This window comes from Tursiops truncatus, chromosome 11 (genome assembly GCF_011762595.2).
Source record: "Tursiops truncatus isolate mTurTru1 chromosome 11, mTurTru1.mat.Y, whole genome shotgun sequence".
Classification (NCBI taxonomy): Eukaryota; Metazoa; Chordata; class Mammalia; order Artiodactyla; family Delphinidae; genus Tursiops; species Tursiops truncatus.
In genome coordinates this window covers 85,235,763-85,252,023 of record NC_047044.1, presented here as the reverse complement: position 1 = coordinate 85,252,023, position 16,261 = coordinate 85,235,763, and the positions used below count along the sequence as shown (strand labels likewise).

At 36.9% G+C, this 16,261-nt stretch overlaps 1 protein-coding gene across 8 annotated transcripts in view; it reads right to left on the bottom strand.

The window, feature by feature from the left end:
* Positions 1-10,329, bottom strand: part of ABCC9 (ATP binding cassette subfamily C member 9) — a 153,296-nt gene extending 142,967 nt beyond the window's left edge. For 3 of the 8 annotated variants that reach the window (XM_073788975.1, XM_073788973.1, XM_073788974.1), the window contains exons 1-5: positions 9,760-10,328; positions 9,295-9,409; positions 6,750-6,810; positions 5,264-5,425; positions 2,342-2,483 (exon numbers count right to left, since the gene is read on the bottom strand). In XM_073788975.1, the coding sequence (XP_073645076.1) occupies positions 2,342-2,483; positions 5,264-5,405 (284 nt within the window). In that variant the 5' untranslated portion in view covers positions 5,406-5,425; positions 6,750-6,810; positions 9,295-9,409; positions 9,760-10,328. Of the gene's footprint in view, positions 1-2,341; positions 2,484-5,263; positions 5,426-6,749; positions 6,811-8,952; positions 8,996-9,294; positions 9,410-9,454; positions 9,593-9,759 lie in introns of those variants that run through there. The other 5 variants (XM_073788970.1, XM_073788976.1, XM_019936552.3 and 2 more) reach the window with 5 other exon arrangements.
* Between the last annotated feature and the right edge of the window lie 5,932 nt (positions 10,330-16,261).

Genomic DNA, 16,261 nt, shown 5'->3' with positions numbered 1-16,261 from the left:
TTTAACCTCTATTATTTTTAGAGAAAAATTTGCAGACTTAAGTGTTTTGGTAGAAGCATAAATATCCCATTATAGCAGAAAATCTTTAGTCAGAAAGTTAGAGAGAAAACCAAAAACTATATAGCACAGAAAACAAAAGAACAATTTCAAAAAAAGAGAAAATGATAGAAATGAAAACCTAAATGAAAACACAATAATAGTGAAGATTTTAATTTACACTTTTCGAATTTGATGGATTAAATAATATAAAAATAATGAACACACAGGACTGTAGCAATACAATGAGTAAACTCAATAAAATTTTGTCTCCTATAAAGAATATATATTATTTCTTAATACTCATTACTTATAAAATGATGGAATATTTGACTATAATGAAGATGTTAATGTCCCAGAAGGTATTCATTTAATAAATTACATGCTCTAATAATAAACCAATCAAATCAGATTAAAGAGCAAACTGAAAATGATTCCTAGACCTAGGAGAGTATCTCCACCAGAATCACAAATTATTTAGATAGAAATAAAAAAGAGAATACTTCTTAGGAAAACCGGTGCAAAACAAGATGTTTCAAAAGAAAAATTAAAAGCTTTAATATTTGTATTACTAAAAAGGAAAATCAAATATTCAATCAGGAAAGCCTGCGCATTGTTTCACTAATTATAATGGGCATTTGTGATATTTTGGGTAAAAAAACAGTTCTTAAAATTTTGTTAAAAAAAAAAAAGAAAGAAGGAAACAAGGCATGATCAGAGGTGTCAAATATAATAAGTATGTTAAAGAGGAAAAGATGTCCATGAAGGCAACATTAATGTTCTCTGGGATACTTGTAGAAGCAGTTTCCGGAATAGGACAAGGCATGAGAGAAAGCAAACAAAATCTTTGGATTCAGAAGTAACTGCAAGATGTCTTTTGGAGAGTCCTGGATGAAAAGGGGAAGGAGAAGAGTCTGCAGCAAAAGAATGGGAGAGGGTAGCACAAGATCAAAGGTGTATTTCTGCTTGTTTTTAGCATGGGTCTCTTATATCACTACGGCTATAAAAAAAGTTTCCGTCGTTAGCACATGTCCTCATCGTTAGCTCAGCCTCTGTCCTAAGTCTCTGACTGAATCTACACATCAACCATGAGGCTGGAAAGGAGGACTCATCCTTGCCCACACGATGTCAAGCTTTTAGGACACATGGGACTTCCACTATATACAAGTACATAAAAACATGGAGAATTAGCCTATATGTTAAGGGAATAAAAAAATGAAGACTAGAATTGGATATGCTAATAAAATATAATACAAAAATGCCGAAGAGTTGTAAGCAATTCTCAATAACAGCCAATAAGCTTCTAAATGCTTGGAGAGGCGACATATCTTAGGGTCTCTGATTTTCCTTTCAATCAGAAACTAACATGTGCACATATATGCAAAGAACTGTCATAAAACATTACAAAATAGATGGCTCCATGACAAAATTCTTGAAGTTTCATTCCTTGTTAACTGCGACAGAAAAACGTAAACCTCAGGAGAGGTTCTTATTCGATAAGAGGAAAACGATTTTCAAAACTTTCTGTTTTAGACTTTAAAGATCTTTTCATATCAATTCTTCAATGAAAGATATACCATTTAGTGTAATTTTGTAATCGAAATTTTCCTATTACTTGAGTTTATTTTCTGTTACTATGTGATAAAAATATTTCTCCCACATTATGTTCAAGTTCAATAGAATTCATTACATTCTAACTGCCTAATACAAACTTCTTCTTTTATAAGAATGACAAAATTCCTTCAAAAATAGGGGATTCATGACAAATCCTGATTTTGAAATAGTTACGTGCTTTGCCTCAATTTGTAGCTGTATCCTCACTGGTTCTCAGACTCCTTTAATGCCTGCCTCATCTACCTTTCCTATTTTACAAAGTAAATTGAAATATCTGAGAACTGTGTATATATATTTATACATAAATATATAACCATTGGAGCTACATGTTAAAATAGACAATCTTTCTTGCTATTTATATCTATTTTGAAAGATAAGGTAAACGTCAAAATGTTTAAAAAGAGAGAATTTTCTGCCAGGGCTTTGTAGACAAAGGAGTGAAGAAACAGAAAGCACAGCAATGAGCACAAGCCCCAGAGATCCGAACTTGTATTATCAGAGAAAGGATGCAGCACCACAAAAATACAGACAACATACATGTTGATCGTATAAAACGGGTGACAGCTGTGGCACCTAATAAGTTATAACCAAACAGTTAAGGCTGACTTGGTACGTTACACTCTTAACTGCTATCCATAGCAACGTACCCACTAGGATTGTGTAATCCCATTAACTAAGTGTAGTCACTTACGAATCTGAAACGATGCCTTCTGCTATTTCACACACATGCACAAATAGGAGGGCAAACGTAAGAATCCATCTCAGGTTGTGTCCAGGAAAATGAAGCCACGTATTGTGATGAATTTGTACTTTTGAGCTTTGACTCCCCCACCCTGAAAAAGGTAAAGAGAGAAACAAAGGATCAATTAGAATCATGGAAATAATTTACATTGTGATATGCTGGGTGGCAGTGGGGTCCTGAAACCTTATTCCTTTCTAGGATAGCAATAGAAATCCTGGGCTATTTTCATTATGTTAAAAAAAAAAAAGAACAACTTCAATTAATGTTTCCAACACTGCCTAGGTTAACACGTTAACATTTGTTGCCTTGCTTAGGAATAACACAAACTCTGGATGACAACCTGGTTATCTCATGCTCATTAAGCTCTTACTGACAGGTCTCTGGTTCACTCCAAAGAAAAATAAATTAATGATGATATTAATAAAAGCTATTTGGAGTCTCAAATCTTTCAAAAGATGGGATCTGTGGGAGGACTGACCGAAAAAAAAACCCCATACTTGGTGATGAAATATAGGAGCCATTGGTTGAGTCAACTCTTAATCATATGCATATCATGCAAGAAAAATGATAACCTATGACCCGGCCAGCACTATTCAGCAGTGCTAGTGGTATTTTCTCAAAGAAAGCGAAAGTGTTGTTGATTGACAAGCTTGTAAGGAGACTCAAGAACATTATAGGTTCACCCTTAGCTGCTCACTGAAGAAAAGAACTAGTTACCAGATTACGTTTTAGTAAAAATTTTGATGGTTTCCCCTCAAAAACACAGAGTAATGTCAACTCATATATGAGGTGCTAAGAAAGGACCCCACTCTTGTCTCTTTTGTCACCGTCATTTTCTCAATTTTTTGACTGTAGAGAAACCCCACATACTTCAAGAATGAATAGGGTTGTGCACTAAAAGTACTGAAAGAAGAAATTTCTGTATTTCTGGACAAAAGGGACCCCTAAAGCAGTCTTTGAAAAGAATACTAATTCATATCTTAGTTGTTCATTATTTGAAAATTAGTTACATTTCACATATTCTACTAGAATTTATGCTGTAAATTCCTGCAGGTAAACTCTGTCTTTTTTTGCAACATTGCCATTTTCCTTATGCCTGATACTTCTTTGAGATTTATTTATGATTTCTCACTAACTCAAGTAGCCAGTGTTATGGATCAGTAGTCTGCATTTTTCTCCACCATTTCCCTTTGACAATGTTAATTCCAATTCCACTTGATTCAAATACCCTTTTGCCAGCCACTGTGTTCCCTGCTAGAGATGCAAACAGGACTGTAATAATAATTGCTCTCAATAAGTTAACTGGATGTCAAAAAGGAATTATTAACTGTAAAATTGCAATAAAAAACAATGTTCTACTTTTGGCCAAAAGGCATTCTTAATGTCCTACAAATGCCACCACACATACAACAAGAAGTCCTGGTCCCAATATATTTAATGTCTATGCATTTGTTTGACATGAATAACTATGTACCAAGAGTTATGTTGGCCTCTGCATAATATATGTCATATAACAGAAATCCTTTGGTCACTGTTAGAATGCTAGGTGCATAGTAATCCCTCAGTTAAGACTTGTACAATGAAGAAATAAAAGCTTACAAATTATTTTTAAACATTTCTTTAAAGCCGATCCTTAAATTATGCTTGCTTGCTTTTTTTTTTTTTTTTTTTGCGGTAGGTACGCGGGCCTCACTGTTGCGGCTTCTCCCGTTGCAGAGCACAGGCTCCGGACGCGCAGGCTCAGCGGCCATGGCTCACGGGCCCAGCCTCTCCGCGGCATGTGGGATCTTCCCGGACCGGGGCACAAACCCGCGTCCCCTGCATCAGCAGGCGGACTCTCAACCACTGAGCCATCAGGGAAGCCCCTATGCTTGCTTTCTTAACAGAACAGTCTGATTGTTTTCTCATTTACTTTTATGAGCAAAATCATGCATGGGAATATTAAGCACCAAATTCAAAATAGTGGTTACCTCTTTTGAAAGGACAGGAACATAGGATGCAGGAAGAGTAGGAGGATAAGGACATGGTATTCATACTTTTAGATTCCTTACAGTGAGGGTGGTAAAGTCAATAAATGTTTATTACATTAATCTCTGTCATTTTTATACATGAAAAATATTTTATAATTTTAGAAGGTCTATTTTGGTTGTTTTGGAAAAGTTATACAAATTATACATAATCGCTCTAAATAATTGTATTTTGTGTGGATATATATATGTAAACTACAAAATAATAGGGAAAACTATATTTTTACCTTCTTCCTAAATAGTTTGCACATGTACTCTTTCTACCTGAAACACACCCTATTTTTTACTTGCACGCTCTGTATCTTTCAAGTCCCCAAACATGTCACTCCATGCATTGTCCCCACCAGCCCCAAAGAGAGTTAGTTGCTCTGGTAGGCAAACGCCCAGGATAATTTGTTCCTGTATCTGTAAATGCGCTTACAAGGTGGTGTTGGCATTTCTCTTCACTTTCTGACACACTTGTTTCACTGGAAAATTCCTGTGAATATTCCAGGCAAGTACTGTGTTTTACCCATTTTTCATTCTCTTCACCTAGCACAAAGCAAGCACTCACCAAATACTTTTGATCTATCTCATATAATTCTCTTTTCCTCTTTTTAAAAAACTGCTGCTACTTGAAGTCCATTTCTAAGAAGGCATATGACTTCTACTTTATCTATAGAATATCAAACGCCAAAAACATAAGTAATTGGAAAACGAAATACTTGCTTGTTCTTTTCCCACAGACTTACATGCTAGTTCTCGTGCTGGAGAAATTACATCAACATTATACCAAATCTCAGCCATTAACAAGACTCTTCTTATAAATGCTAGGTGATGAACTGTAGGACAGTAGGTTACTTACCAATAAACAATATTGGAAAAGTGATAAACAACAGGAAGACGTGAGGGACCAGGTTGAGGGCATCCACAAAACAGGGATTTTGCAACACACCATCATAGATATTATATGAAGAAATATTGTTACCACAGAATGAAAGGCTCATTTCTTCTTATATAGTTTACTCTAAAAGGAAGAGAAAGGAGGAAAAGCCTCTTATTATGAAATTCTCCTTCATTAAATTATAGACTTAAAGAGGTGTTATATCATAAAATTAACCCCCTTTATCTTTGCAGTTGAGGAAATAGAAAACTCTATGCCAAAGTTATTCAAGATTTACTTATAAAGGCCTTATACCTTCCATAAGATCCACTTTTCAATAGGTTTTTTATCCAGATTAAAATATTCCATTTTAACTTGGAAAATACATAATAATTGATATCTACCAATAGTGGTAGCTCAAAGGAGTGTTTGTCTAAATAATCAAAAACCAAAAATGGTTGTTTATCAAGAAAAAGGGGGAAAAACGAAACTGACTGGAAAGTCAAAATGGTGTAATATCAAATCCTTTCCCATGGTTATTCATTGAAAATGCTTTCACAACTTCAGCTGGACACAATTTACTGCAACATTTCATCCATTGCAGGAAATAGTAATACAAAGAGACCAACTGGGAGGCAACCAGCACACAGCCTTTTTCTGAACAATAGAAAAATCAAGTGTTTAAGACTAATTAAATATAATTCAAGTGACAAGTTAATGAAACTACTCAGGTCAAAGGGTCACAGCTTATTCTTACATGAAATGCATCCTACTCAAGTTTTGAAACAAAGGATGCCTTTTTATTGGAAAGCTCTATTCCATTAGAGGAGAAGTGGACAAGCTTAGAGAAGAAACAGAGGTCAAGATGACACACGGTTTTCTTAGCCATTGTTGGGATTCTGGCTTCTACTCTGAATGAAATGGAGCCACTGAGAGGGTGGAGATCAGAGGAGTGACAAGCTCTGACTTACAACATTTTCAATGAATTCTTACTGCTGTGCCGAAACATGGTCTAAGAGCGAGGGTCTATTTCATCAAATGTGAAATGCCAGCAAGACTTTTAGCATTCGGAAAATTTCTTTTATGTCTACTATTTATTTAACACCTACTAAATTCTGGGAACTTTGCATACATTATTTAAGCCCTCAGAACAATGAAGCAACGTTTGTGGAGCTCTTCATATTTTAGAGGATGCTATTGGTGTTCAGAGAGGTTCAATAACTTGCCAACCAGTAGAGTAGCCAGAATCCACAGACACGTGTCTGACTATAAACTATGTTCATCCCACTCCATCACATAGCTTCCAACCTATTTTTTTAAAGCAATCTCTTATCTATTCATATTAAAATAAGCAGCAGTTTAAGCTTTCAACCTCACTGGACTTTGTTTCTTTTCCATAATTATGTCACCTTGGGTTCTGAGTTAGGTTATTCAAGCTTGGCAAAGGTTTAGATAACTAAAATAGTACCTTTTCTCTCTTTCCTTTCATTGATAATTGATTTAGTAATGGTCACGAATCATATTTTTTCCTAGAAAAAAACAAAATGTGTTATACAGAAAAGACTGGCAACAGTAGGCAAACTATTGGAGAAATCAAATTTTAAACAAAAATTTTACAAAACATATGAATAGAACAACTAGTTAGAAAGTCTGTGTATTAACAGTCTGTAAGTGGTCATATGGAATTCCTCTCATATTATTTCTGGTAACACTTTTTTTTCTTATGTTCTCTAGTCAAGACCTTTTTTCATCTTTTCCAAAAAAATGTTATATTTTTTTAAAAACTCAAGATGAAGTTATATACTTGCCAAATCCTTACCAACTGTTAAGGTTCTAAGCTAGATAAGGGAATTTTTAAAAGGACTTGAGATTTTTAAACTAGCAGTAAAAAGGAAGTTCTGAGTTTATAATTGTATGTTAGATGTATTTCTGGTAAAAATGAAGAAAACAGAAACTGAAAAATAATAGCTTGTAATGGAATTTTTAAGACTACATCCTTTACTTAATAGAAGTGATAAAAGGAAACTTTAAGTTCTCTTCATTGAAAGACATGTATAAACTGTTTCCTAGAACAAACCGGAAAATAATTTTTACTTTAGCTAGTTTTATAATCTTATCAAAAGTTATAGTATTCCAATTGGCTACATTTATAAACCTTGATATTTCATCATGATCACTGAGCCAGATGCTAAAATAGAATCTGAATTTGCAAAACATCTATATACTTCATTAACATAAGCACTGCCTGCCTGGTATTTAATCAATCCTGAAACCTACCAATTAAGTAATCTTTGGATATGTAACTGTGGAAAGAAAACATCAGAAAAGTACAACAACTTGAAAAAGTCAAAGAATATTTTTAGCCATGCACTTGATGTCTGGGACTTTAGGCCATTAATTAATTAAGTGTAAAAATACTTCTTGACGCTGACCATGCACTGGGCACTAGGAGTTCAGCAGTGCACATAACAGCAACAGTCCCTGTGGTCCTAGGCTATATAAATCAGACTAGATGTATCCCAAACATTCTTGGTATAATGTAAAGGTTATGATCCAAAAGACAGGGAAATATACAATGACATAATGGCACTAAAATGCATACTTCATACTGGTAAAGTAAAAACTTTAGAATGATGTTTTTCTACCATCATCTTAACCTCACATTTCCCCTTGGCTCCCAGCCTGTTCACTGTCTCTCTCTGCATGCCTCCTTTTTTGCTTTTTCTTCTGCCTCTTCCTCTATCCTTTTCCCCATACCCCTTAGCCTTCTCCTCCCCAACACCCAGCCTGTATGCAGCACATTCTAATAACCAGCCCTTACTACAACCCAACACCGACAAAAAGAGGGAAAAAGTAAACTTATTGCAGATCTGTTGACATTGTTTGTGTGCACCTGAGGCGTTTTATTCAATCAGGATTTTTCAACTAATTCTTAAATCTCCAATTGTCATTCAGGGTTTCCCTCCCAGGACCCAAGTTAAGTTGGGAATGCTTTGGGAAGGGTATAAATTGCTGCTCTTGCTGGATAAATGCTGTCACATGACACCTACAGCCCCACCCCTTCTGGAGCTGTCTAGTTCAGCCAACACTGAGAGGCCCCAGCATCCAGGGGGAGGGAGAGGGAAGGAGGCCAGATAGGAAGATATGACATTTTTCTCCCCACAAGCATTAACCCCCAGAAAGATGTTCAACTGTTTATGATAGCTGATAGGGTTGGAGAATTTGACTGAATGAACTTTAAAGACAAACACCAAAAGTGAAACTTCAATTCTAGGGACCGTCTGTAGAGTAGAAAACGTAAAACAAAAATATTCCTTGATGACCACACTTATGATTTCATGGCAAGAATACTACCCTCAGTATTCTTATGCCTTGAAATATATTGGGTGAAGTTCCACACCCTCAGGATTTATAACATTTGGATTCAGTTGATGAATATAAAGTAAATAAGTGAAAACTAGCACTCTTTTCTGTTCACCCAGCAGACAGTGTCAGTTCTGATGGGACAGCAATCCCAGAGAATTTAACATGCTGGAAACACCTGAAGAAAACATGCTAAATGCAATATAAAAAGCTTGCATTCTCACACACAAAATAACTCATTCTTCAGTTATTCAGAGATTAACCAAATTATGATGTGAGACACAAACACAACATTTTAAAGAACTTACTCAAGGCTTTATCATCACCTAGGGTATGCTCAGGATCAGATCACTTAGGAAAACAAATGTAATTAAGTTATTTGAAGTTATTCAGTTCATGGTTCATAAAATACGAAGTAAAAGACATCTGTCTATCTATGTATGAATGACAGATCCAAGTAGAAAATCACAAGCAAAAAAGTCCCGACTTCTGATTTAATGCCTGAGCTGAAGCACCCATCGAAGTTCTACTGCATAGCAAAGGAAATGTTGGAACAACTCAGCAGATAAGATTTCTTACACAGACACTCCAGTGATTCTTTTTTTTTTTTTTAAATCCCACACTGGACAAATAAAGCAACAAATAAATACCTTGGGCAATCGCTTGATGCTGCTTCAAACCCCTACTGGCGCACTTGCACTACCTTCGGAACACCGGCTTCCTACACTGTCTTAAGTGTAAATTTAAAAGCAGGACGCAGAACTCCTATAAATCAAAGAGGAACACAAATTAAAGCAGATGGAAAGTTACCTCATGAACAAGACGGAAATGTCTGAGAGGGAAAAAAAAAATGTAATAACTCCTTTCACTACATCCAGTTGGTTTAAGCAGGAGCCGACCAGAGTTTTCTAAGTAAAGCTGGAAACCTGATCTCCACGCCCTCTCTTTCCCGGCTGGGGCCCGGTCCCTTCATCCTAGAAATAGCGACGGCGAAGGCGAAGCGCCGCGAGAGTGCGCGGGAGCCTTCTGGTTGCCGAAAGATTAGATCAAAATCGACAGCTGAGAGTTTTCTGTAAAATTCTGAAACGCTATTTATGTAGAAGACACGGACTCACTTGCTCCGAAGGCAGCGTTTCCTCCCCTGGCCGAAGCACGCCGGGCGCCGAGCGGATTATTTTTAGGGTAGTGGGAGATCAGCTGCTGCCTCCTATCGAGTTTCTCAACTGCACAAACTGCTCTGGGCTGGGGCGGACGCGGCGACTCCGAGGCAGGAAACTGGGAAGAAGCCCCGAGCGAACGCCGCGCCTGGGACTGGAGACCCTCCCCACCCCCGCTCGGCCCAGCTTTCCGCCGCGGAGCGGCAAACTTGGGGCGCGCGAGACAAGGATTTTAAGTAATGTGCGTCTCCCCAATTCATTAGACGCCTAAACTTAACAATCTACGATTCCGTTATCCCCAGAGTCGAGTTTCCCAACGTTAAAACACGCAAGGTCACTTGCACTTGTAATTTTTTTTTACCCCAGGCTCTGTATGCGCCCTTGTATTAACCACATAAAGAAGCGGATTTGGGGGTTTCACCATTTTCCCCCTGAGCGGACCGGGGAAAGGAAGGGCTCATTCCACACGGAGGAAACGGCTGCCAGGCTGTATCCTTGCGTGGGAATGTCTCGCTTGAGCAACGCAAGCTCAAGCCGAATAATCGCCCCAGTGCCCCGGGAAACCTGGTGACTCCTCTGGACCAGTCGCCGCGCTCCCGAAGGGCGACCTTTAACCCTTGCCCCCCGAAAGTGGGGCTTTGGCTTCCCACGGGTTTACAATCAGTTCCCCTCACGCTTGTTCCCGACCAGAGAGATCATTAAGTCTCAAGGAGATAACGTGTTTAAAATACACACACGCCACAAGAACTCCCCAACCCGGACGCAAGCAGTAAATTTTGCCCCGGGCAACCCTCTGTAATTAACACTTGTTTTTATCCGGGGTCAGTCAACGTGAAATAACCTTTGTTTTCGTCAACTGTCCTGATCTGAGAAAGGATGGTCAGCGCAGAGGGCTGGTGCCTCCGAGGCTCTGTGCGCGACCCCCGAGGAGCACCACTCCAGGCCCGCGGGCAGCCGGAGCTGGTCCCCAGACCCCAATCCCAAACCCCGGCGGCCGCTCCGACTCTGGGTCGAGCCGCCCCTCGCCCTGCCAGCCCCGGGCTTTCCCGGCGGGCGCCTCCCTCTCGGAAGGTCGCTGCTTTCCCGGGTGAGGCCCGGCCTCCTCGGCCAGCGACTGAAGCCGGGAGTCGCGGCCGCTAGGGGTCTGCGGGGCCTCGTGGGGTGGCACCGGGAGGGTCCCGGAGACTCTGGGCCCGCGTACTTTGAAAACGTGGCTACTGCACCCTGGAGCTGTTTGTCGCGACGCAGGCGCAGGTAGAAAGCGCGCTTCCAGGATGGGGGTGCCGGGACTGTGGCCTGAACCGTGGCGACCCCGTGAGCAAGCCAGAAGGGAGACCAGAGGCTCCCAGCGCGTCTAGGAAGAGAGAACTGGAAATAAGGGGTGCAGATAATCCCCAGATACAGACTCTTGAGTGTGACCACACAAAGTCAAGTTGACTTTGAGATTTCATATATATATAGATAGATATAAGATATATATATCTAACAAATATTTATATTTCTTAGATATGTATAGCTAACAAAGATATATATATATAACAAATAAGGTCATTTGTTACGATTAAAAGTCATGCTTTAAAAAAATTTTTTCTTAAGTCAAACTTTGGGAAGTATGGAAAAGTATAAGGGTGACCAATATAAGCCCTCAAACTTATAAAACTACTGAAAACATTTAGTTATATTTTAACAAAAACAAAACAAGTGTAGTGTTAAAAAGCATGGATCCAGGAGCCAGCCTGCTGTCAAATCCCGCTACCCTACTAGTTAGCTCAGAGACTTGGGACAAATTGTTTAATCCCTCTATCAATTTCTTCACATATTCAATGGGACGAATAAAAAAATGCATGCTTCAAGGCCTTATGTGAGGATAAATGAGGTAATCCCTTTAAAGCTCCGAGAGAGTGCCTGCCCCTTCAATAAAAGCTAAAACGTATGCTATTGTGATTACGTTTTCTATGCATATTTTATAGTATTGGCAGCTGCAAAATAATTTGTCTCCTCACAGTATCTTTTAAAACAATTATTTTCTGATGGCATTTTAAAATCGTTGTAGAAATACTTTTAAATGGCTGCATCATGTTTCGTTTTGTGTCTATACCATAATTTTAAATCCATTTTCTTATTGTTCGTCAGAAAGCTGCCAGATTTTCACTACCATGGTTAATACTATGATGAACTTATTAATAAAAGTTTTTTTTTTTGGTAGCAGATAGTTTCTTTAAGATACATTCTCAGAAAAGTAATTACAGGATCAAGAGTAGTAAATATTTTTAAAGCTGTAGATACAGAATGCAGAACTACCTTTAGTTTGTGTAAACTCTCTCCAAACTCTACGAGATGACTTATTACACTTACACCCAAACCAGCAATGAATCTTCTTAACGTTTTTAAAAATCTTGTAATTTCACACATAACATGTTATTAACATCCAACGTTTTGCAAATGTTCATAAACTTTTGTATTCCCTCTATCAGGATCAGCTTGTTCACATACTTGTTCATCTAATGGGTTTTAATGAAGTTCCTATCATTTGCATGAACTTATAATAAGAGAGGGATATTAATCCTGTTTCATATATAGGACTAATATTTTTCCAATTTGTCATTGAAAAATGATGGTGGTTCTACCTTTACAGAAAATAAAAATAATTGTTTTTATACATTCTATACAGATTTATTAGAGCACACACCATGTGCTAGATCATGTGCACACGGAGGTCCATCGTGAGTCCGACCTGCAGGGTCTTTGCTTTCCTGGTGCTTCTTCCTAAAGGAAAGTTTACTTTGGCAAATCTGGTGCTTTTTACCACTGCGTTGTATTCCAGTGCTTTAGTTAATAAATATTGACCTTCATTTTTATTTTTTCAAGGTTTTTTAAGATTTGATTCCGGAATTTTTTGGGGCAAAAGCCATGGGATAAGAACCTAAATTCATATTTTATTTGTTACACCAACACCATTTACTGAATAATCTTTTTCCTTTGCCCTGATGTGTTATGCGACCTTTGTCATATATATATATATATATATATATATATAATTATTTTATAATAAGATCTGTTTCTGAGCTACTTGTTCTGTTCAATTAATCTGTTTTTCAGTTTTTTCTATTACTATGATCAGATGGATATAATTATTATAGCTTTAAAGTATATTTTAACTGTGGTAGTGCCAGTCCTCTGTTTACTCTTTTCAAAATTTTCTTAGCTACTCTCTTTTGGAGATTTTATTGGAGTTTCGTTAAATCTAGGAATTAATTTATAAAGAAATGTCATGTTTTTAGTGTTCTGTCTTTTCCATTTAACTCTTCTTTTTATCTTGATATTAAATTTATATAGTTCTGTACATTTCTTGTAATGATTGGTCACACACATTCTACATATTTGTTTTCATATTTTATACTGCTATTAAGAATACGCTATTTTTTATGTTTTCAAGCTGATTATATATTTATCTTATATCCAGCCACTTTATTAAACTTTCTCAATAATCCCAGTATTGTTTTGCCATATCACCTTGACTTTCCAGAAAATATGACTTTTATCTACAGATAGTGGTATACTTGTGTTATGCACTGCATGTTTGTGTCCCCCCCCACTCCATCTTACATGTTGAAACTCTAACCCTCAATGGCATTAGGAGGTGGGGCCTTTGGGAGGTAATTTGATTTAGATGATATCATGAAGGTGGAGCTCCCATGATGGGATTCATGTCCTTATAAGAAGAGAAAGAGATAGAGCTTGCTTTCTCTGCTCTCTACCATGTGAGGACACACCAAGAAGGCAGATAGCTGCAAACCAGAGAGTGAGCCCTCACCAAGAACCAAATCTGCCGGTGCCTTGATGTTGGACTTCTTAGCCTCCACAACGGTAAGAGATAAATGTTTGTTGTTTAAGCCTCCCAATCCATGGTAATTTGTTACAGCAGCCCAAAGTGACTAAGCCAACTTGTTTCCCTCTCTCAAATACTTACAGCTTAATTGTATTTTGTCTCTAATTTTATCAATTCTTAATTCCAGAACAGTGTTAACATTAGAAGACAAAACATTTTTGTTTTCATTAGAAATATATACAATATATTTTCAAATCAACTTTGTTAAATATAATTTTCATAAAATAAAAACCATCCATTATACATGTAAAATCTAAAATGCTTTGACATAACCATGATCCCAAAAAGATATAGAATATTTTCATTTCTCTGGGAAGTTCTTTTTTGCCTCTGGCTAGTCAGTCTCACCATCACCCACCTAGAGTAACCACTAATCTAAGGTCTATCACAAGAGATTAGTTTTGCCTATTTAGAAATGTCATATAAATATAGTCATACAGTATAATTCTTTTGTGTCTGGCTTCTTTGGTTAAGCATAAAATTTCTGAGATTCATCCATGCTGTTGCATGCATCAGTAATTTATTCCTTTTTATTTCTGAGAACTCCATTGTATGAATATACCACAATTTGTTTATCCATTCACCTATAGATATACATTTGAGTTATTTCCAGTTTTTGACAATGATGAATAAGGCTTCAATGAAATTCTGTAAATATAGTTTTCATCTCTTTCAGGTAAATACCAAGCACTGGATTTGCTGGGTCATATAGTAATTGTACATTTAACTTTACAGAAATTGCCAAAATGTTCTCCAAAGTGATTAAAACATTCCTTCCAGAAAAGCATGAGAGTTCCAGTTGCTCCTTAGTCTTGGCAATATTTAGTACTGTTAGTGCTTTTTTATTGTTTTTGATTTTTTCTAATTTTAAACCTCATATGGGGTGTGGAGAGTTTCCTGACTGTGGTTTTAATTCACATTTCCCTTATGACTAATGATTTTGAGCATATATTTTCATGAGTTTTTTGGTCATTCATATATCTTCTTGTGGTAAGCATAATTCTAAGATGACTTCCATGACCTTTGCTCCTGGTATTACTTCCATGATTACATTATGTTACATATCAAAGGCATTTGGCAGATGTAATTAGAGTTACTAATTACTTGACTTTAAAAATAGGTAGGTTATCCAGATGGACTTCATTTAATCACATAAGCCCTTTAAAAGCAGAGAGTTTTCACAGGCTGATAGAAGAAAAAGTCAGATCTGAAGAACAAGAAAGATTCGATGTGAAGAGATTTTCTATTGCTTATATGAAGAGACCACAGCACAAGGACTTGAGAGTAGCCTCTAGAAGCTGAACACAGTCCCCAGCCAACAACCAGCAAGGAAATGGGGACTTCATTCCTACAACCATGAGAAACTGAATTCTGCCAACAACTTGAATGAGCTTGGAAGTGGATTCTTCCCCAGAGCCTCCAAATAAGAGCCCAGTCAGTCCAACATCTTAATTCTGTCTTGAAAGACCCTAAACAAAGCATTCAGGTGAGCCCACCTAGGCTGCTGACCTACAGATATGTGCGATAATAAATGAGTATTGTTATAATCTACCTAAATTCATGGCAATATGTTATGTCACAAAAGAAAATCAATATACTTCTTTTGTGAAGTGTCTTCAAACTTTTGCCCATTTTGTTTTAATTGGTTACTTATCATATTATAAATTGTAACTTTTCTTTATATGTTCAGATACATCATTTGTCAGCTGTATAATAAACTGAGAATATTTTCTGCCAGTTAGTGGCTTGCTTTTTCATTTTCTTAATGGCAATTTAAAAAAATGCTTTCATTTTGATCAAGTCCAATGATTAATTTTTGTTTATTTACTAGTTAGTGCTTTGACTTTCCTCTCTAAGAAATCTTTATCTACCCTAAAATCATAAATATTTTCTCCTACATCTTTTCTAGAAATATGAAATACAGTCATAGATTTGTGTTTAGGTCTATGGTCAATTTTTGTGTATGCTATGAGATAGAGGTTGAGATTCCTTTTCTTCATGTGTAAATTTAGTTGCTGAAAACTGTTCTGTTCCCCACTGAACTATCTTGCCACTTTTGTCAAAAATCACTTGACCAAATATAGGTTTCCTCTTGAGCTTTCTGTTCTATTCCATTGATCCATATGTCTTACCTTTTGCCATTATCACTCTTGGTACTGTAGCTTTATAGCAAGTCTTGAAATCAGGTAGGTTAAGTTCTCCAAATTTGTTCTTCATTTTCAAGATTATTTGAGCAAGTTCAAGGCACTTTTCATTTCTGTATAAATTTTCAAGTTAGCTTGTCAATTTCTACAAAATTTTGCTGAGATTTTTATTGTGATTGTGTTGAATCTATAAATCAATTTGGGAAGAATTTGCATCTTAGCAACATTGAGTTGACCAGTCCAGGAACACAATACATCTCTCTACTTATTTAAGTCTTCTTTTACCTCTCAGACATGTTTTCAACTTTTCAGTGTAGAGGTCTTATACACAATTCAAGGAATCTATCCCAAAATATTTATGATTTTGATGCTACTATAAATAGTATTTTAAAATATCATTTTCCAGTGCTCATTACTAGAATATAGA